This window comes from Corapipo altera, unplaced genomic scaffold (genome assembly GCF_003945725.1).
Source record: "Corapipo altera isolate COAL_440 unplaced genomic scaffold, ASM394572v1 23b, whole genome shotgun sequence".
Lineage (NCBI taxonomy): Eukaryota > Metazoa > Chordata > Aves > Passeriformes > Pipridae > Corapipo > Corapipo altera.
Window position 1 is genome coordinate 16,427,530 of NW_020884885.1, and position 20,870 is coordinate 16,448,399.

The window sequence follows — 20,870 nt, forward strand, 5'->3', positions numbered from 1 at the left end:
ATGCACTTCTACCATTCTTTCTCTGGGAAAGTAACAGCTTTCCCTCCTGTTACTTTATCACATGCATTCCACATTAAGAGTGTCACTATTCAGACAAAACAATTACAGCATACAAGAATCCTTTTCCACAGGAACACATTAAAAAATTACAACACTAAACTAAACAGACGTTTATGGACACCAACACATGCATCACAATTCCCACATGACACAATGTTATCAAAAACTATAATCAGTAGTAAAACTAGCCAAGCAAGCTTTCCCGCTGATTTGAGTCTCATGGCTTAGTGACCTTTTTAACTAATTATGCCCAATCTACAGTAGGAGTGCAACCTTTATTAGATGTCAGAGGTGTTAAATATAAGATAAATTTGACCAAAGAATCAGTTCCTCTGGCACTGAGATTATTCTACAGTGTTCATCAGCAGGGATCTCTCTTCTCTGCCTGGCTGCCTTTGTTAGCTGTAGGAACTTAGAGAACTCTACACCATGCAAAACATTTGCTGACCTTAATTATTTAGAAGATGAGAGGATAAGAGGAAGGGCAGAATAGGACAAAAGAACCTAGCATAGGTAGAGAACAAGATAATGTATTTTTCTTTTCCATTCAGAAACAAGGCTAATACCCTCACTCCCATTCTGCATCTTCACATATCTGCCTCAGCTCCTAAAATTTTGCATTCCAGATAGCAATGCTTTGAAGCATAAGAAGAAAAGCAGTTGGGATTATTTTGAACCAAATGCAAAGAAAAACAGAAATTCAAAGGAATATTAATTTCAAGGTTTCAGCCTTCCTCAGCAATGTCAGACACTGGTGGTTGACCAGCAGAGGAAAAACTGATCCACAAAGGCTGTGACATACCCACGAGAACAGTTACTACACAAAAGCAGTCATATTTCGAAAGTGGAAAAACATACAGTGTAGAACCATAACCTGTAACTGTAAACACAGGACAGAGATTTGTGGCCTGATAAAAAGGCAGGAGTGTAGTTTGGATTGTTGGTGCACTCGGGACTCTAAGACAGACTACACTGAAACAGCCACTTCCTCTCCTCCCACCACTAAGTTCAAGCAGTATCGATCTGGCTAAAAAATAATTACCTTGAACTTGTGGAGAGCAAGAAGAAAAGGGGTAGCTGGACAACTTTAGATTTTTGCTCAAGAAACCCAGATTAATATCCACTCACTACCCTGTCAAGCCATGTCTCTGGGCCCTGAAACCTTTTTAGCAAATCAGGTAGGATTAATAGTTAAAGACTTAATTTAGGCTCACTTCCACGTGTCGGCCAAGACAAGTTACGTAAATAAAATGTACAGGCTTCCCTTCTCCCCCAAAGAGCAATAGAAGAATGTTCATTTACTGTGCTATAAATTAAAACTTTACTGTGTCCCAACAGTGCTTTCCAGTGACTTAAACATAGTGTTCTCCAATGTTACCATTGGTAACTTTGAAAGAAAAGCTACTGACATTTTAAACATTCTAATGAGGTACAGGAAAGTAGGAATAGAATCAATCTTCCTAAAAAAGCTTCATTAAATATTTACTGGAGACTTCACCATAGCCAAGTTTAACTTCAAAGCAGGTACTAAAATATTGGCAGCTTTAAGTTTCTATCTTGAGCTAATTAAGGTCTACTTCATTCCTACTATTTCAGGCCTTCTCTTATCACTACCATTTGGTAGGTCAATTTTCCAAGTGTTCATGATTTCAAAGTACCTTGTCCCTTATAGAGTATGCAGATCTCTGAATTTTCATCACCCAAAGCTCATGGGAAGCTTATTTTTACAGAAATCACTTTTTTGAGAATTGCTGGTCTATCGTGTTTTGGACATCTTGTAGTACAGTTTGCTTCAGTGCACAAGAATGGGCTGTAGATGCATTTGAAAAGCTTTGCAGAAGACATGTAAGGCTGTTATATCCTTCCCTTCAGTTACATGGTCCTTCAGAACTCTGCAACTTTCCAATTTCAGTCAACTTTTTGCACAAGCTGGTAGTCAGTACTCCCTAAAATTTATGCCTTGTCAAGAAAATTGGACAAAATAAAACTGTCTAGTCGAAGAAGAAAATGCCCTTTCCTGCCATTTCATTGCCTAGTTAATACCAAGAAACTGGAGTGAATTATGGTAAATCTTTGATTAATAGATTAACTTTTCAGGGACTAACATGAAGGATACAATTGCCAGAAGAGCTTTTTCCCCTTATATTCCTACCAACGTTAATAAGATGTCTGAAGGTCATCTTCTGCATGATACCAAGTGCCTGCAGCATGTGGTGACAAAAAATCACGTTTTTCAGATTGATTCCGTGTGATGGCAGTGCCATCTGTCAACTAAAGCTGGACTGATCAGAATATTGTGTGCATTTTTATGTAGGCTGTGAGATTCTGATGAGTACATTCATGCCTTTTTCACAACCTGGGTCTGGAGAAAAAAAAACCACCCATCAAACCCACAATTAGATTAGCAAGTTAGGCATGGTCCTGGTCCAGTTATTAACTAAATAAGCAGGAGAGCCTTTGCTTACACAGGCCTCTCAATATTTCTGCCATGTACATTTCTAAACTTAAATGCCACAGGATGAATAACTTGGAATATTTTATTGGAAAATCAGGCAAGAAAGTTTTAGAAAACAAGACAGTTATTTAACTAAAAAGCAGGTTTAAACTATAAGAAGCAGCAAAACACATTGGAATTGAGGTATCTGCATAGGATATCTTGGTTCATTTAGATTTTTATTAGGAAACCAATCTCCTATATGTTAGAGTAAGAGGCAGGTAGCTGAATACTTTTTCACTGTGCAACGACTGTTGGCATGACAGGAAGCAGCATCAGTTAGATGCAATCCTTCATCTCACATTAAACTTGATGTGAGATGATTTGTATATTAATAGTTCTAGACCCAGAAATCACAGAGAAGAAGTAGGCACCAGTGCTATAGAGGGTACTTCAAAGTATCTGTATTAGATGCCTACAGGAACCCAAACCGGTCAGTATAAAGACCCCAAAACAGGTTCACACACATATATCAAGACAATTTAGGTTCTTCAGATAGACAGTGGGTATTTCTAAATCTAAGAACCTAAATAGAAGAATCCAATGCCATTTTATACATCTGAAAGTATAAAAAGCATGCATACAGGGTTGTTGTGTAAGACTCCAGGCATCGAGGACCCTGCATGAACAGCCAGAGAGCAGGCTGATTAGGGTATCTCACATGAAACCAGGCAGCTATATTTAGGCATATAATTCTCTTATAAAAATTGATACTGTTGGTAAAATCAACATTTAAATGAATACGTAAAAGAAAGCAGCACAAAAGATTGATATAATTTAAGACATTAGTCTGTCGCGCACTACAGAACAATTCCTAAGACCAAATCAGAATAATTGGAAAATTTTTTGTTCTTGAAAAAAACCCAAACCAAATTAAGTTAGTTCTGATTAAGAAGACATAAAACAGAAGATTCATAGTGAGACTGAAACCACAGAATTTCATGTCTTAGTGGATGCTAGCAACATAACTTCTTAGCAACATTTCACCTTACCTCTAATGCCAGCTAGAATAAATAGGAAACTGAAGGCCCTTTTTAGATAATTCCTCAGGCCTTGAAGGAATAATTTTCACTCATTTATAAAGCTGAAGTGAGTATCCAAAAAAATAAAGGTTTTCTAGAAACATGCAAAGGGCTGACAGAGGAGTGTCTAAACTTACCTCATTTTAAAAATTCTCAGTGATCACAGGTTCTTAAGGAGACTGGTCATAGGATTTATGTGTTACAGAAGAGCTAACACTGTTACCTTGTTACATGAAGATACTGACAGAATTTAATTGTCAAAAAGTCTTTAGGGAATTCAGTGTTTCAAGCCCCAACATCAAGACAACAGGGAGAGCATGTGTTATGAAGATGTCCATCCAATATTCAGGTTCAGCTACTGAAAAAGGTATCTCATGGAGACACTTGCTCAGCCTGAGGTCTATTGAGCAGAGAGCTTCAGCTTCAATTAATCCACCTTTCTGATACATGAAGTAGGATTTAAATCATAACCCAATTTATTAGTGAGTTAGAACACTAATTTTCAGACTCACCTGCTTTGAGATGCATTGTGCTAAAAAGTCTCACTGCACATTGTCACATGAGTGGATACTCATTCAGTAGCTGAAACACCTTATCAGGCACAAAAGTTCCATGAGCAAATCCACCTCTCTAGTAATTTTAAAGATACAGACAGGGATAAAGAAACTTGTACTATATTAAATGTTCCTGCACCACTAAGGCAGTGCATTGGACAGGATCACAGACTTTCTCCATAACACTGTTAAAAACATGACAGGAATAATTTCCATAGCTTTCCCTTCAAAAAGATATATGAAATATATTGAGTGCCATTTTATTAATTTTATAGCTAGATATCCACTTACTTTAGGTTTTGAAAAATGAACACCATAATGATTCCCTGTGAAATATTTTCCCTTAGATCCACACTATGGCTCTAACATTTTGTAAGGCAAGTTGGAAGCTGCAGCATATCCCCATCTATTTTATGCACCTATGTTGAGTTTCAATAACCTGTTGCTAATTGCTTATGTGAGACTATTCCTTGTATTTCAGGGAAAAAAATAATCTGATTTTTTCTTTTATTTTTAAGCTAAAACATGTTCACTTTAAATAATATGAATAAACTATATTAGCCAGGAAGATCTTCTTATATTGTCAGACTACTCTGAAAGTAATTTGAAGGCAAACTATCTGTTTGCCTTTACCCAGAAGTAGGTTAAGCTACTTTCAGGTGTTTGACCTTGAAGGATCTGAATCACGAAAGCCTACACTGTACCTAACAGTTAAGACAGATGCTTTATTTGGAGCATACACAAATACTTTTCTATGAACACTTCACATTTCCAAAGGATTAGGCTTTATCTCTGTGCTGACACCTACCTGTCAACTAACTCCCAGCCTTCCAAGCTTAAGAACGTGCTTTACTGTTGATGTTTGTCACTTTCCAGACACAACCAGAAGGAAGATCAGGCATGACTCACGTTACAATACTGCCACTCTGTGGATAAAGGGGGCATTGGGCTGCTGCAACTCTTTCGACAGCAACAATGGAAGCAAAAGACCATCCATGCTTACCCGTTTATCAGAAATAACTCTGCTCTGCTACTCAAAAGAAAATTAACAGATCACAAAGTAACAGCACTCAGTGTGAAATAAAAATACAGACTTGCCAAGGTGCTAAATTCACTTAATTTTTCCCCTTAAGAGCTGTTCAAAGCAGCTGTTCACTCCAAACAACATTGATAGGAAAACGTCTGGGCCACTGGATAGCCAAGCTGTCCAATTTTAAAGCAAGTGACAGGCAAACAGACAATCTCAAAATAAAGACACTGGTCCCATAACTTAGAAGCATCATGAGACAAAATTTCCATGTAATGATGCGATTCTCCTACTTTTATAAAACAGCTGCTACTGCACAGACGAGCCTACCTTCAGCTTTCTGTCTACATTAGCCTTATTCAGAATCCCTCTCCGAGGAGGCCAGCCCAACCTAAGGCATTGTGCAACTTAAACACTCTAACCATTTCTAGTAAAGTGGAAATAAAGGGAGGAAAAACCCACAGAGGAGTTAACAATGAATCATTTAAATCACAACTGGTCTTGAAATGGAGGAAAATTTGCAGCTCCTACCTTCCGTTTCTATTTATGTTTTTGTGCCAAACAATCTTACCCATTTTATCTTAGGATAATCCTAAAGTGCTGTTCACAGGTGGCCACATAAGATCAAACATTACTGCCTCAGCGTAAAGGATGCAGTTACCATTCTACTGTATGAGAAAAACCCTCTCCTCTGAAGTTATGGAAAATACTTTCCAATCCTTCCTATCAATAACAGACAGACAGTGAATATGTAAGTGGTGCTTCACCTAAATAACACTCAGGTACTGAAGGCTAAAGCAACTCAACAGTAACACCTCCTCTAGTACAGTTTTTATCACACAAGGTGGGACAAGCAACACTGTTTTAGATAAGCATTACTCTTGGCAGAGAGCAACATTTTTACCATGCCACAAATAAACTCACCCTGGAGCTAACAGAAAAGTATGTTTTACTTCTGTGTGTCATTTGAGATACAGCACTTTCATACCACTGTGCTTAAAGTGATCTTCACTGAGTCTTAAAATTACAGTTATATAGTCTGTGTTACATCTGTGTTAAGTTAACTAACAGGAAAAGCATCAATTTTACTGAAATACAGTAAGCACAGTAGATAAAATGACCACTGCTCCCAGCTTCTGGCTGGCAGTTACTAACTGCTTAAATCACCTTCTTGTCTGTCTTATTAAGATACTGCAATAGGTTCAGAGCTCATTATAGGGATCAGCTCTTAGGAACAACCTGGCAAATTACCTAATTATGAACAAAAGCATCTAGTTTAAGGATTACTCATCCTAGTGCAATTGGTGGAGTCCCGACAAAGCTACAAAGATTCTGCAGTTACAATTTTTTGTTCCCAAGTGTAAGGTAGGACTGTTAACAACACTCAGATCTCTAATTTATATGCCGTCAGTCAGCAACATTTGCCCTACACAGGATAACAAAGTAACCATATTTGAAAGCTGAAATCTTCCACAATGAAGTCTGCATTCTGTGCAGCTACTTTAAGCTACTTTCCCCCAGACATTTAGGCAAGAGGGATCTGGTAAAAATACTGTGCTTTAGGGAAATGGATGCCTAAATTTCCTCAGAAACTAACACAAAATCTTCAGATTGCTGCACTGAATCATTCATTTCATATTCTGCCTTTTCCTTACAAAGCAGAAGTATGTAGCTTGCCTTACCTTGACTCTGTTCAAGTTGTTAAAACAGTCAAGGGGCTTTTGCTCAAGCAAAACAGACTAGAATATGTCAGGAAAAAGTTTAATATACAGAAGCCCTCCAGTTTTAGCAGATACAATAAATGCAGACTCACTGCAACTTCATAGCAGAGCTACCAAAAGGTAGATCAACTACTCCAAAGTTTAAAATACACTGTGCTTGCAGGAACTGGAAGCAGTTTCTCCCTAGAATTACTTCAGGTTGGGGATTTTGTTTTTAGCTTCAGGATGTCTAAAAGATCTCTATAAAGTAACCCAGTAACCCAAACCAGCCAATGGTACGATAAGGCCAGTGGCAACATGTGTGTGTGTAACTGAGGCACCCTCTTCACCCCAGTACAACAGTAACAGCACGCAAAACTCAAACATGAAAGGCTAATGTGGGCTGCTAAGCCCATTATGAAGTTTATTACGTAATCCTTGAGTTCATATAGAGTGAACTCTTCTATTTCTTTCTAAGATAAGCAGAAGAATCTTTAGTTGTTCTAGAATGAAGTGTGTTTATTTATAAAGACAAATTCAATCCAACGTGGACAAATTAAAAAGATGCTTTGAAAGATTTTTAAGAATTGCATCCTAGAGACTCATACTCACGTTTGCTTTTGATTTCCCAGCTGACTCCAAACTTCAACTACAAAACCATCAAAATTTTCATTCTAAATAAAGAGATTTGACAACAATATACAGTTAATAACCATGCTTTTCATTATGCTTCTGTCGGAGATGATAATACACTATCAAAGCACACAGTTCTGTAGTTTTTCTTGTATTATTAACAGATTGAACATGTTTTGTATTCTTACACCAGCTTCACCTTTAACTTCATGAAGAACTCCAACAGAAGCACAAATCATTTAACAAATATGCAAAAGTTGAAAATCTCTATTAGTTATCTGTGAGTTCTACTCTTACAGAATAAACCAAAATTGGACTGAGAAAATTCAGGCATTAATGAAACAATTGGTTGTTAAGCAAATCGTTTGATGCACATTTACTTGTATATTGGGGAAAAAACCTCATTAGCTCTTAAGCCTAAAGATGTAAATGCTAATTCGGGATAGACATGATTCCAAATATTTCCCACAATTAATCTCATTGGTGATAATTTATGCTAAGTATGATCAAGGATACTGTTGTACTTGACTTGACCTCCTTAAGAGGTCAACTGTTATTGAGAACCTAAAATTGATGTACTGGTCACAAATTTTAAGAAACTACTCAGTTTAGCTCTACATTCGTCTTCCTCAGAACACAGTAAGATTTCTTTACATCATGTAGCAAGTGAGAAATCTTATTCTGGCACTAATCAGGTAGGTTGTCATGAATCAATCACCAAAGCTGAACATCTTTTGGGTGCAACTTGTCTAGTCCTACACATGCATAGCCCTAAAGCCATTAGGTAAGGGACTGCCCAGAAAACCTTAGCAAACAGTAACCATTCCTTAAAGAATTCGTCCTCCTCTCCCCAGCCTCTTGATATTTTGAGGAAACTGGTTTATCAGACCTGAGCAAAACTGTTCAATAACAGACATCCAGGGAGTTATTCTTGATATCAGAAGTGGCTCCTTAGCCACTGGGCCTGAGTGCACTCCTGTACAGAAAAACAGCATTCATTGCACCCATGATCCTTTTTCTGCTATCAGAAAATGCCACTAAGCAGTTTAGCCCCTGCTTAATAATTACATTTTTAATAGAAATGTAAAAGAAGGCAATTTATAGCAGGCAAAGGTCACCATTGCAGCTGTCAATAATAACTGAACAAAGTTATCTTGATCAGGGTTACGTAATCTCATGTTAGACTTGTACTTAACTGCACTTAAATATGCTACACTTCATATTTACAGGAATTGGACACATACTAGAACACACTATTAAGAATCCCACCTTATTATTGTTTTGAGCAGAATTTTATTTTGTAGAATATAAAATCACTAGAAATGAGACAACATCCATTACAAAAGGAATCAAATATCATCACACACTATTTTATAAGTATCATAAAAAGTCTTTTCACCTTGGCTAGCAGAACCATGTTCTTGGAAAGCTCCTCTATCTCATCTTCACTGCCAAAAACACTCTCAAAGTCCTGATAAGTCCAGCCATCAAACAAAATTCGAGGCACTATCAAGCAAAGCCATCAATCAGTAGTGAAAATTAAGAATTTATTGAATACACTGGAAAAATTAAGCAGAAACAGAATACAGCAGATAGAAGCAGAGATACCAGTAAACATCATATCCCATGACTAAGATCATTGCTCTTTCACTCTGACCATCTTCAGCAGCACAGATAAATTGACATTGTAGAACATTCTTCTTCATTTTAAGTTTAGTTAAAGGTGACACTTATGCAAGTTTTAAGAAAAGATACCTTCACTTGATTGAACTACCTTAACTGAACAACCACTTAGGGCCCCAAGTAAAGCACCAATATTAGACAGCAATCTGTAAGTTGTGTATCTCTTCTACCACAATAACGAGGTAAAAAAGTTCACCTCTAATTTACTCTTTTGTACTCAACCCTGTATAACTTCACTCTTCTACTCATCTCAAGGCCCTATGGCAAATTTTTAATTCTGGGAAAAGTAGGCACTTGAGCTCATACAATTTCTTTTTCTAAAAACACAAAACATTAAAAACTTAGACAGTCAGGAAAATTGTTGTTGGAAGAGTCAAAAATTATGCCCACCGGAAAAGCCAACAACTCTTATGGAGCTATTTCTAAGCCCTTTCTACCTACCAAGGATGTAAAACAGTATTTTAGAAGGGTATAGAGAGATTTCAAAGGCTTTGTACTCTGGTAGCTGAAGTACTTTAAAATATCTGACTGAGCATTCAATTTTTCTAATGCATTTCAAACTTCATACTCCCTTCTGAATCAACAAGTGTTTCACATTTCCACAGAATTCTTGCTATAGACAAAAGTAAGAAGTCTGGCACAGTAGAATATAGCGATGTTTGCTATTTTCCCTAGACACACACTGTAGTACATCCCATGAATTCCCAGCTTCAAGGGGAGAAGAGACGAAGCAGGACTTTTCTACTATCATGCAGGAAAGTCTGATTGATTCAGATTTTGATTTTTTTTTTTCTTTTTAACTACACAGAACCCTGAGCAACAAGTCTGAAGACCGCTTTCCTCAGGGGAGGCATACAACGTATGCCTCCAGTGAGGACCTTGTGAACCAAGACTTATCCAGAGACAAGAGGTTAAGGCAAAACATTAAGGCACCAAGAAGGTCAACACTTCAGTTACCTAACTATCTATAGTTATCTGCTTTATTTTTCTTCTCAGACTGTGCAAAGGTAACCTCCCTTTCTCCCATACACACCTGGAACAAAGCCTTCCTTTGCTCTGCTGGCAGTTAAAGAAGGTAAGAAAGCAAGTAAATAAACACAAAACAGAGGCTCACCTATTTTGATGTTTTTGGAGGTTTTCCTGACATCTTTCATCCAGCCTGTCAAACAGCATTAATTAAGACAACTCTTAAAATACAAATGACAATGATGATATATTTTCAAGCATTCTTCAAATAAAGTAGCAGAGATTCATTATACGTATATTTCTGACACTGACTAATAGTTCACAATCAACAGACAAAACCAGAATTTAAAGCTATTAACCTGCACCACAGCTTTACTACAGTCTTACAATAGTCCCTGCCCAGCCCCTCCCTGCTGCTTAGTTCTGCCTCACTATGGAAACTACTTTATTGCCTTCTCAGAACAACACTTTTGGAGTCACCAAGCATCACTTGGGAGCAATGTTTTGGGTTTTTTTCTGATGGTACTTTAAAATGTCCCATCCACTCCTCTTGGCAGTAATTGACTAGGATGAATTTGTTAGTAGGCACCAACATGGTAAGAATCATAGCTGTTTCAAATGAAATTCCACATTCAATCAAGTTCAAAACCATAATCTAGTACATTCTAGCTGAAATTTGAACTTGCTGCCAGTTTCTTGATAATGAAGGAAAAAATTCTCTTCAAATTAAATTTAGCTTCCATTTCCAAAATAAATTCACCTAAAGTTTTTTTGCAAAGAAAAAAAAACAACCAAAACTCACAACAGGTAAACAACTGCACAGTGCAAACACCAAAGACTATTTCTACCCATACAGACTCTTTGTCCCTTCCATTTTTTAAGAGGGACTTTGTAGCCTGGTGGAAAAGCCAATCTTCCCACTTGGGAACGAGATTGTGGTAGCAGATGGGGACAGAAAGAAGTTCACTCTGAAAAAAACTCCCAGAGAAATGTAATGGATGAAAGAACTTCACCATGAGGCAGAGCCAGCAAAAACCACGTATTCTGCAACAATACTGCAATTCATATTCAAAGGAAAAGAAAATAATACCTTTATCAGCATCATGGAGCCCAGTGAACTGGAACATTTCCTTCCCTTTCCTTTTCACTTGTAACCAAACTGGTGAGATTAGTGTAAATTTGTTCCCAAATATTTTAGCAATGTCATAGCCATGGTTGTTCCACTTGAAAAACAAGTGAGGAAAAAAAAAGTGAGAGACTCAGAAGCAAGATATACACTTTACTTTTGACCAATATAAACTCTTTAACACAAATGTAATCATCTGCTAGATTCCTATTTGTTCATTTGAAGAAACCTTCTGGGATATTATTTTTCCTTAAAAAAGGAAGTACTCTGGAAACTCTGGTAGCTACATGAAAGACAAATTGTGCAAATTGTGCTAATTCTTAACTACAGAAATTTGAATGTAGGCTCCAACACAGTTTTGAATTTAAGTAGTGTAAGACTGAAACAAGTGAAAACCATCCTTCTAAACAAAAGGATGAAACATTTATTATTCAAGAAAGAATGTTTTGAATAATAGTAAGACAGGATAGCAAAGGAGATCAGTTCCATAGCAGCATATAATTGTTAGCTGTTGATTTAGAAGGTTCAAGATGACAGCTGCAGAGTGAAGACACTTAGTAGCCCTCTTGTTCTGATTTCACTACAACTTCACCTGGTTCATCAGCAACAAGAGAATACTATCATCACTGTTACAACTAGTCTTAAGGAAACTTTGCTGTCTGACCATCCAGGAGTCACTCTAGGAGTCACACTCCCACCACCTCAGACTTTCACTCCTGAGACTGAGGCCCCTTCACATCAGGCAGTTCCAGTGACTGACAGGTCCCATCTTGTCTCCCTGCACACCCCACACTCACAGTCAGACCAGTTCCCCTACCAGCTCAGCCCTGAGCTTCCCACAGCAGAGACTCAGATGTCTGGATCCTTAAAGCAATTTTATTAGGACAGGATCCCCAAAAAAGGAATCCCCAGGATTTTGTACCCCCACAGTCTATGCCCATGACAGTCTGGGGCCTTCCTGCTGAGTCATCAACTCCTGCTGCATTTGAGTGCCTGGTCACCTGGGTGCCACAAGTCCCCGTGCTCTTCGTGATGCAAAGGGTCAGCAAGAGCTGCCACCATTTCCTCCCACCCAAGGCACAACCTGCAGCTCACACTGCAGCTGCACACTGAGAGTATTCCTCAACAACAGCGAGAAGAAAAACAACATGATCTAGACATCCTCCAAGAGACAGATGAGAGAACAAGGGTTTGAGACCACTGGAACCCCAAGCCAGCTCTCAAATAATCCACTGGCTATTTGACTGTGTTTGACCAGCAGTTCTCATTATTATAAAAATGCTTCTAAAGCAGGGATGCAAGCTTGCAGGATAACACAATCTGCTGCATACCCATTCAAAGCATGAATTTTATTTGTTGTATCAACTTACAGGAGTAATATATCCCAGAACATCTCCTGAGAAATGTCTTTCCTTCATCTTCTTGGAGCAATAACTTCTATGTTCCCGTATTATATCCTTTGCTTTTGGATCCACAACTATCAGTCCCCGGTCCTGTACATTTTTATCAGAATGCAGCATCTGTGAAGAGAAGACAATTATCAGTTAGATGAAATAACCACTTTCAATGGCAACACACTTTAAACACAACAAAATAACAAATCACTTCATTAAACTCTGAGCACTCCATTTAAAAGAATGCAGAGCAGTTTGATTTAAAACTGAAACATTCAAGTCCTCAGAAATGATTTGTCATCCTCAGTAAACTTAGTTTGTTTGGAAGGCAAAAAGCATATAAACACAAAAAAAAAATCAAGACAAGATAAGATTAAAGAACATCATTCATGACTCTTTGGCCGATGCTTTCTGCCATGTTACCCCTAAAATAATAAAAAAAGGTTAGGACTTCTTAACCAAGAATTCGAAGACAACTTTTAAACTTGTTATGTTTTAGTCTGAGAATGCTGCATTGTAGCTACTGAAGGTCAAGGTTTTAAACACCTTTCCTTAGGGAAGATACTTCAACTAAGCCAGTACAAATAGTTTTAGCAGATAAAAAGAGTGGGAACACATTCTAATAAGCTGTGCATGCTGAGTACACAATAACCACCCATTGATTCAGCATAAGGAATTTAGAGATATGACCTGTCTTAACTCTTTGTATTATCCTCACTACTGCAGACTAGATTTTCCTCATGGTAAGTCTTGAGCAAGCAAGTAACACAAACAATGAGAGATGTATATCCATAACAATAGGAAACAATAACATGCTCAGCAACTGAAGAGAGACTTCAGCATGTTGTCTCTGCTTGCATTGATTACTGGGGGAGTCTGAATAACTTCTGCCTGCAAAGGAGTTGCTGGTTAGAAGGTTCTTCAAACTCTTCTAACAGGATACAGCCTTCCCACTGGCAAGGCTCCATTCCACTTGTAAATGATCTAGTGCTCTTGGCCCAAATTACTGTTCCCCATCCCACCTTCCAAAGGGATGGAAGTGTTTCCTGAAGGGACAAAAACTTCCTGCTTCTGCAGCTTGCATGGAGGATAGAGCTCCAGAAGTCTACATCATACTGGTTTAAGGAGTGAACCATTTGTGACACTTAAAAAAGCTGAAGAAAAGGACGGTTTCAAAGAGTCTTATTTGTGAGCACAAGCTTCAGTGGAAATGCATTAACACTGTTCTCACAGAAGTAGAGTCCATTTACCAAAGTTCAGTTAGTTCACTGTGCATGTTAGGTAAGAGAAGCATTTCTGTTATTTCTCTTACCTTTTCTTCCAGTTTTTTTGTAGCACCTTTCTTTGCATCTGTTTTTGACAAGGTACCTTCAGATAGCCAGCAAATCATGGTAAGAGAAAGTGAAGTACAGAGAAGCCTCATGGTCTTTTTCCACATGTCAAGTTTCTCTTTCCCTGAAAACATAAAGGTTCAAATCTCTGAGAAAAGGAAATGAGAATTAGTAGAGAACAGTTCTGTTCTGTGCTATTTATCTATCACACCTTATTTCTCTAAGAGGAAAGACTTTACAAAAAAAAAAAAAAAAAAAAAGCAAATACAGCCAGAGCTTGTTTTTCAACCTCTCCCCATTCATATGTAGCACTGGTTTTCCGGCCTAATTCCCAGCACTGAATAAGAAGAAAACAGAGAAAAAATACTAAGCATTAGGGAAAACAGGGCAAAAGAAGTAAAATAACAGAATGAAAAGCAATCTGTTACTAATTGTGGAAGTCCTAAGTATCAAACTGGCAGTAGCTTTCATGCATAATAAACCAGTGGCTCTAGATATGTATCTGGCTGCTTCTCGTAATTATGAGATCCTGATGGACAAGAAAAAAGGTTATGTTTTTCACAATTTTCTGAGGTTTTGTTACACTTAAAAAATTATCTTGCTTCCTCTGTTACTCTACCACTCACTTTAAAGACTTACAAGCTCATTTCTACAAGTCATATTTACAATACTTGTCCTGTTCACACTGATAAGAAGTGCTGCTCAAAGTTTGAGTATTTTGTTTCTGTACAAAACAACACGTGAGGAATCCCATAACAGCAGATTGAACATTCTAAAAGACCACTGTAGTAGAAGGAACCTTAAAGGTCCAGTGCAAATGTAATTAATGAAATAGCAGGGATAATGTAGGGATGAGATCAACAACCCAATAAACTTACTTGCATTTGGATATCTCTGGCTCAGCAGTGAGGTTTTAAAAAGTAGAGGTATTTATTGTAGGAGTTAGAGATTCTGCAGGAAAAGCAAGGAATACATAATTAGGGAACAAAGCAGAAGAATGATGGCAGCAGAAGTGCTTGAAAAAAAACCAATGTCACTATCACCAAAGAACACAAAGTATCAAAAACCTCAAGTACAAAATTATTTGAAGGCTTTAATCAAGTCTTGTAAAGACTGCAAAATAAAAGCAGAAAGCCTCCTAACATTTCTTGGATCCAGAGGGCAGGGTGAGAGCCAAATTGCTATACAGTTTGAAATTCACTATTATTAATAATCAAGGTGTTATGCCTCTACTTTGACTTCAAGGTCACTGGCAACCTCCTTGTTTTTCACATCCTAAAAAATCAGAAAACCACGTTGCTCTTGATATCATCTCCTCTGTTCCACCTAGCTTGGCAAGATCTATAAACTACTTCAGGGAAGAACAATTGAGATCCTGAATAGTCAATACAAGTCTTAACTATTTGGACAGGATATCAATTCTTCCAGAAGCTCGTATATATTGATTTGGAGGTGTCTGATTTCACTTTCAAAAACAATTAGCAACTGCATCCGCTTCCCTGAAAAGAAGATAATGTCTAACAGCTGAAGAGCTGAAGTTTAAAAAACTATTACTGAACTCCAATTAGACATCAAAATGTGCTCATTTCCTTGACATGATCGTATCCATCTGCCAACTATTGTCAACACAACATCCACTCCAAATTTATAGAAGGCACTGAGCCTGTCACAAAACGGTTTCTGACTCTTGGTTGGAAACTTATTTTAATAATTTGTTCTTTAACAACATCAGTTTAGTGAAATTTAAGTAGACAGCATCCTTCTAATACATGAAGATGAATTAGTCAAATGTGCTTTATGGAAACCATAAGCATGAATTTTGCAAGCTCTACAAAACTAAATCCTCATCAAGTTTTTCTTCTGCAAATTCACCACCATTTTTAAACTCTTCTTGAACTAATCTCAGTAAAACTGTATTTGCTTGGCATTCTTGTTTATCTCCTTCATCACTGCAAAATACAACCAGAATTGAAGACTACCTGTGTCCTTGTTCAACTGGTACTATCGACAATTTAAAGTTTAAAACATCTTTTGACAAACTGATCTGAATCTCAGGTGTCTCTTTTAGCCAGGTCACAAATGTCATTTAACCCCAGTCTCCACCTGAGGTAATATACTTTTAGTCAGCTATTTTAAATGCATCTTTATTTTTAAAAGGGAGAAAAGCTGTCATAGATTTAGGCTATCCAAAATAAGCAACCAAAGAAACTAAATAAACTTGGAGGCTGGCACTGTACTGAGTTAATAGATTCTTATTAAAGCTGCAGAAGGAGCCTGCACCACTTCCTAAGGAAAGACCAGGAGGCATGCTGATGATGCGTTTTTAAATGAAATCAATAAAAGCTATAGCGGGGAGTGAAGAGCGAGAATAAATCCGTTTCTAACCTGTGTAAACATTAAACCCTTTCCTCTTGTAAGATAGCTCTACTTTGACGGTCAGAATTGTCTCCCCCACTCGTCTGAATCTTGAGACACCAAAGCTCCCCCGGCACCTGCACGCCCGCTATGGCAGCGCCGGCCCCGCCGCGGCCTCCCCCGAGCTGAGACCCGGTGGGGCTGCGCTGGCCGCCCCCGGTGCCGTGTCTCCCCCCAGCCGCCTGCGGCAATGCCGAGGGCCCCCACGCCGCCGGAGCGCGGCCGCGCCGCCCGGCCCTGCCCGCCCGGCCCGCGGACATCACGTACCGCCCGCCGCCGCCGCGGAAGTGCGGGCGGGCGGCACCGCCCCGCCGGCTCGGGGCCGCGCCAACATGGCGGGGCGGGCGGAGGGAGCGGCGCCGACTCTGGCTCCAGGCTGGCGCTTCGGGCGGGCCGGGAGCCTCGGGAGCGACGCCATATCCCGACTGAGCCCCTGGGGCAGAGCCGTTTGTTGGGCTGTCCCGTCTCGTGCAGGGGTGCGGTCGCTTGGGGGTCATCAGTACCCCAAGAAAGAAAATAGTCATGGTCTAACAGTGAATTCCCGTGAAGAGCCTCCTGGTTTAGCCCAAGCTGTAGTAAATAGCTACAGCTCCAGGTTTAGCCTGGAGAAGAGGAGGCTAAGGCGACCTTATCTCTCTCTACAACTACCTGACAGGAGGTTGTAGCCAGGCGGGGGGCGGCCTCTTCTCCCAGGCAACCAAGTGACAGGACAAGAGGACACAGCCTCAAGCTGCACCAGATTGAAACTGGACATTAGGAGGAATCTCTTCACAGAAAGGATGATTAGATGTTGGAATGGGCTGCCCAGGGAGCTGGTAGAGTCATTGTTTCTGGAGGTGTTCAAGGAAAGACTGGCTGTGACGCTTAATGCCATGGTCAAATTGACATGATAGTGTTAGGCCATAGGTTGGACTCGGTGATCTCAGAGATCTTTTCCAACGTAATTGTTTCTGTGAATCTGTGAAATAGTGTAGGTAAATCGGGAGCTTGGCTAAAATACACACACTGGCCTGGAGGCAAAATGATTGTATAGACAGGGCTGCAGAGAGTCTGCAAGCAACACTGCTAACTCTTGGTGTGCAGAGAGGAGGAGCCAAATCCCAGATGGCTCTTAACAGGTTCAAAAATAAAAGATTATGTTTTAAATTGAGATTTTTATTTTCTCCTGTTTTGACCTTCTACAGTTTGTGTTTTTGCATGCAATATGGCTGTGCTACTGCTATTTTTACTGCAGCCCAAGTTTTGTTGTAACCCTGTTATTTCACAGGCTGCTTGCAGAAACTAAATACCATATCAAAAGACTTGATAATAAAAGGATGTGTTATGTCATGATGCAGTCATGCCCAGCATATCCTGGCAGTGTGCTTCCCAAAAGAGACCTTCCTGTGGCCTGCTTTCTTTCTTGGTGAGACCTCCTAGAAGCTGAACTGTATAGTTACCTTATTCTGCTGCTGTGCCCTCTTCTTTCATTCCTTCCTGTGTAACGAAGATCTTCATGAACATTCTTTAGCACTGAAAAAAAAATATTATTCCTCTGAACAGAAGTCTAGCCAGTGAACCAGATCCATCAAAAATTTCTGGAAATTTTGAGTTTCATGATAATGGTATTATCCTAACTTTGTGGGTTTTAATGTTGGAAGCAGCACATCTGGTACTCTGGCATGGCAGAAGGTATTGTGCTCTCTGTTAATGGATAATGAATGTTAGATGACAAGTGCAGAAACAGAACTGAGTGTACACATGGAGGAGCCACCGATTCTGTTTTCCACTTAGTTCTTTTTGCTTCCAGTAATGGCTGGAATGATCATGAGGAGCAGAAGAAAACAATAACTGATGGTACAAATCTGACAGAAGTAACAAAGGAAAAGGAACAATTCCTTTTTTGTAGTTCCCACAACTGGATACATTCAGTTGAGTAGTAATAGTTTTATGAAGGTCAGTGCAATTATTCAAGTCTTTGTACCAAACCACAGTGAAATTCTGAAAAGTTAATAAAGCAACTTCCATGTGAAATGGAAAAGAAGGGACAGACACTGTGGATTTGCTGGCATACAGATGTGATACAAAACATTTTGTGTAATAGGAAAATGTTTCTTAACACTATTTCCTCTTTAATGCTGATTTTACAGTAATTAGAAATCTCTTAAAAAATTAAAGCATTGTCAGATGGGCGAAACATCTGTTTTTACACAGACTGGTGTTTTATACATGTTAGACTCAAACCAAAATGTTTTTCAGAATTACAAACTCGATGTGTTTGCAGAAGGCTGTTCCTAGTGTGAACTCTGAGCTGGGTAACAGCTGAGCTCACATTACAATGTTTCTTTCAATCAGGATGCATCTAGAGACCATTACAGGCTCTGTTGCCTCTAGCTATCTACTTATTCACATAAAATTTGTATCTTGTCCCTACCAAAACTATCTGAAATAGACTAATAAGTTCTCAGTTATGACACAATAAGGGCAGACATATGGCTACACATTTGTCCTAATTGCATAAGCCATTGTTGAGGAAAAAAGACAGGGAGCAAGGATGAATATAGTGAAGCCTCAAAAGTCAGTCAAAGGATATTGATATAAAATAATCAGAGTATGTGTACTGCACACTGAGCTCCTTCAAATGAAACATTTAGCTGTATAGTTACAGAATTAGAGATGTCCATATGTGTTAACCACTTGACTATTTGCCCTGTTCTCAAGAACCATTTGCAGTTCATACTTAGCTTGGTACTGCCACAGCTATTCACTGTCAGTATTTAAGCCACCACTGAGAAGGCAGTTGAAGTGTATGCACCTGCATGACTTGCAGTTGCAGTATTGATTGGAACACAGCCAGACAGGACCAATAGGCCAGCCTTTAGGTGTCACTGTGCTCTTAAGAGTAGACGTTAGTTCAACATTTTGGATACCTCAAAAAAGACTTTTTTTTTTTTTCTGATTACAGAAAAAACTTCATATAGTGACATATGAAATTTTGATGTTTAAAGGTATATGCAAATTATATATAAACAAAAAAATCTACTTGTAAAGCTGTAAAAAAGGAAAGCTTTCTTCATGTAAGCCTACAGAGAATCTGTAGAGAATAATAGACTAGTTGTGCATGACTGCCTGTACTTGCACTTGGTCTACAAAATGGATCCAGGGACAAAGGGATATCTGCATGACTACCACATACTGTCATCTTGTCTTTCTAATAGACACACACCTAAAAAACACTCGTGTAACAAGGCATCCTGAAAACATGAACAGCAGACACTTGCGAGGTGACCTAACTGAGGTGTACAGCCAGAGAGGGTAGTTCTTTCTCTATGACAGAAAAACGTATCACTAACTTAAAAGCACTGGAGCTTGATGAGTCTAAAGAAGATGCAAGCTCTTAAACAAGGATTAACCATGGAAACAAACTATCCAGGGAAACAGTGAGTTTGATTGTACCAGCAAGACTAAGTGCCTTTCTGGAAGATAGACTGTAGCTAAAAGCTAGATATTGGGTTCAATTAGAGGGGTAGGGGGGGAAAGAACAGGTGAAATGAATGGCTTGAAGTATACTGGAAAAGAGATTAAATGACTACTAGGTCTCCAGTAGCCTTAAACCCCATGATTCTAAGGTCGTTATTTTCCACTAAGCATACTAATCACTTGTGTTACAGCTGAAGCTCCCACCATACTTTTGGGTAGGCAGACTAGGCCAGTTTTGACACCATTTGAATCTATTTTTGGCTGATGTGATTAAATGCTCTGCGCAGTCCTACCTCTTCGGCATGTTTAAGACAGTTTAACCTTGAAATGTTTTCAGTCTCAGGAGTAGATGTAGCGTGGGACTGTGTTGCTCTGCATGTTCGCAGCCTTCAGGAGAAACACGTGGCCCTGGGTTTGCAGTCTGCGGGCCCAGGGAGCCAGAGGGTGTACATTGCTGTGTAACACAGAGCAGCTGCAGCACTCACGCTATTGATGGCAGGCTCACAGGGGCTATGTGACTAAGAATGGAGCCGCACACAGCAGCTCCTGGGCTGGTCAGTGTTCAGAGAGACCATACAGGGTACATGAAACAGATCCCATGTACAGTTCTGGGGTCCCTATGGAGCAGCAGGACCAAGGCACGGCCTCCCAGGGTTCACCTTGTGGAAAGCATGTTCTTACGGATGGCACCATTCAGAGTTCGTACCTTGCTCTCCATATTTTTGCAATAAGATCGTAGATTAACAGCCTGCTCAAAGCTTAGCGAAATTTTCCTGTCTCCTGATCTGCCGTCCCTCTCCTTCCCCTCAGCTCTTACATCCTCTGAGGGAACTGTGAAGCTCGATATTTCACCTTCAAAAATGATCAAACTTGTCGGCCGTTAGGGGCACGGGGAGCGGAAGGGATCGGGCTGTTCCCGATCCCGGAGCGCACAGTGGGTTCCCACACGGACCTAGCGGCCCCTCGCCTCGACCCGGGCCCATTTGCCCCGGCGTGCGGTGACTTG

The 20,870-nt window shown here is 39.4% G+C and overlaps 1 protein-coding gene across 5 annotated transcripts in view; it reads right to left on the reverse strand.

Annotated features, from left to right (window-relative positions):
- The window catches only part of CHID1 (chitinase domain containing 1), a 105,230-nt gene extending 84,409 nt beyond the window's left edge, over positions 1–20,821 (reverse strand). Inside the window, exons 1-8 of one of the 5 annotated variants that reach the window (XM_027642479.1) lie at positions 20,571–20,821; positions 17,845–17,917; positions 13,972–14,114; positions 12,636–12,785; positions 11,230–11,362; positions 10,288–10,332; positions 8,890–8,996; positions 7,470–7,531 (exon numbers count right to left, since the gene is read on the reverse strand). In XM_027642479.1, the coding sequence (XP_027498280.1) occupies positions 7,470–7,531; positions 8,890–8,996; positions 10,288–10,332; positions 11,230–11,362; positions 12,636–12,785; positions 13,972–14,097 (623 nt within the window). In that variant the 5' untranslated portion in view covers positions 14,098–14,114; positions 17,845–17,917; positions 20,571–20,821. Of the gene's footprint in view, positions 1–7,469; positions 7,532–8,889; positions 8,997–10,287; positions 10,333–11,229; positions 11,363–12,635; positions 12,786–13,971; positions 14,139–14,868; positions 14,942–16,375; positions 16,557–16,672; positions 16,722–17,844; positions 17,918–20,570 lie in introns of those variants that run through there. The other 4 variants (XM_027642481.1, XM_027642480.1, XM_027642478.1 and 1 more) reach the window with 4 other exon arrangements.
- Positions 20,822–20,870: the final 49 nt, after the last annotated feature.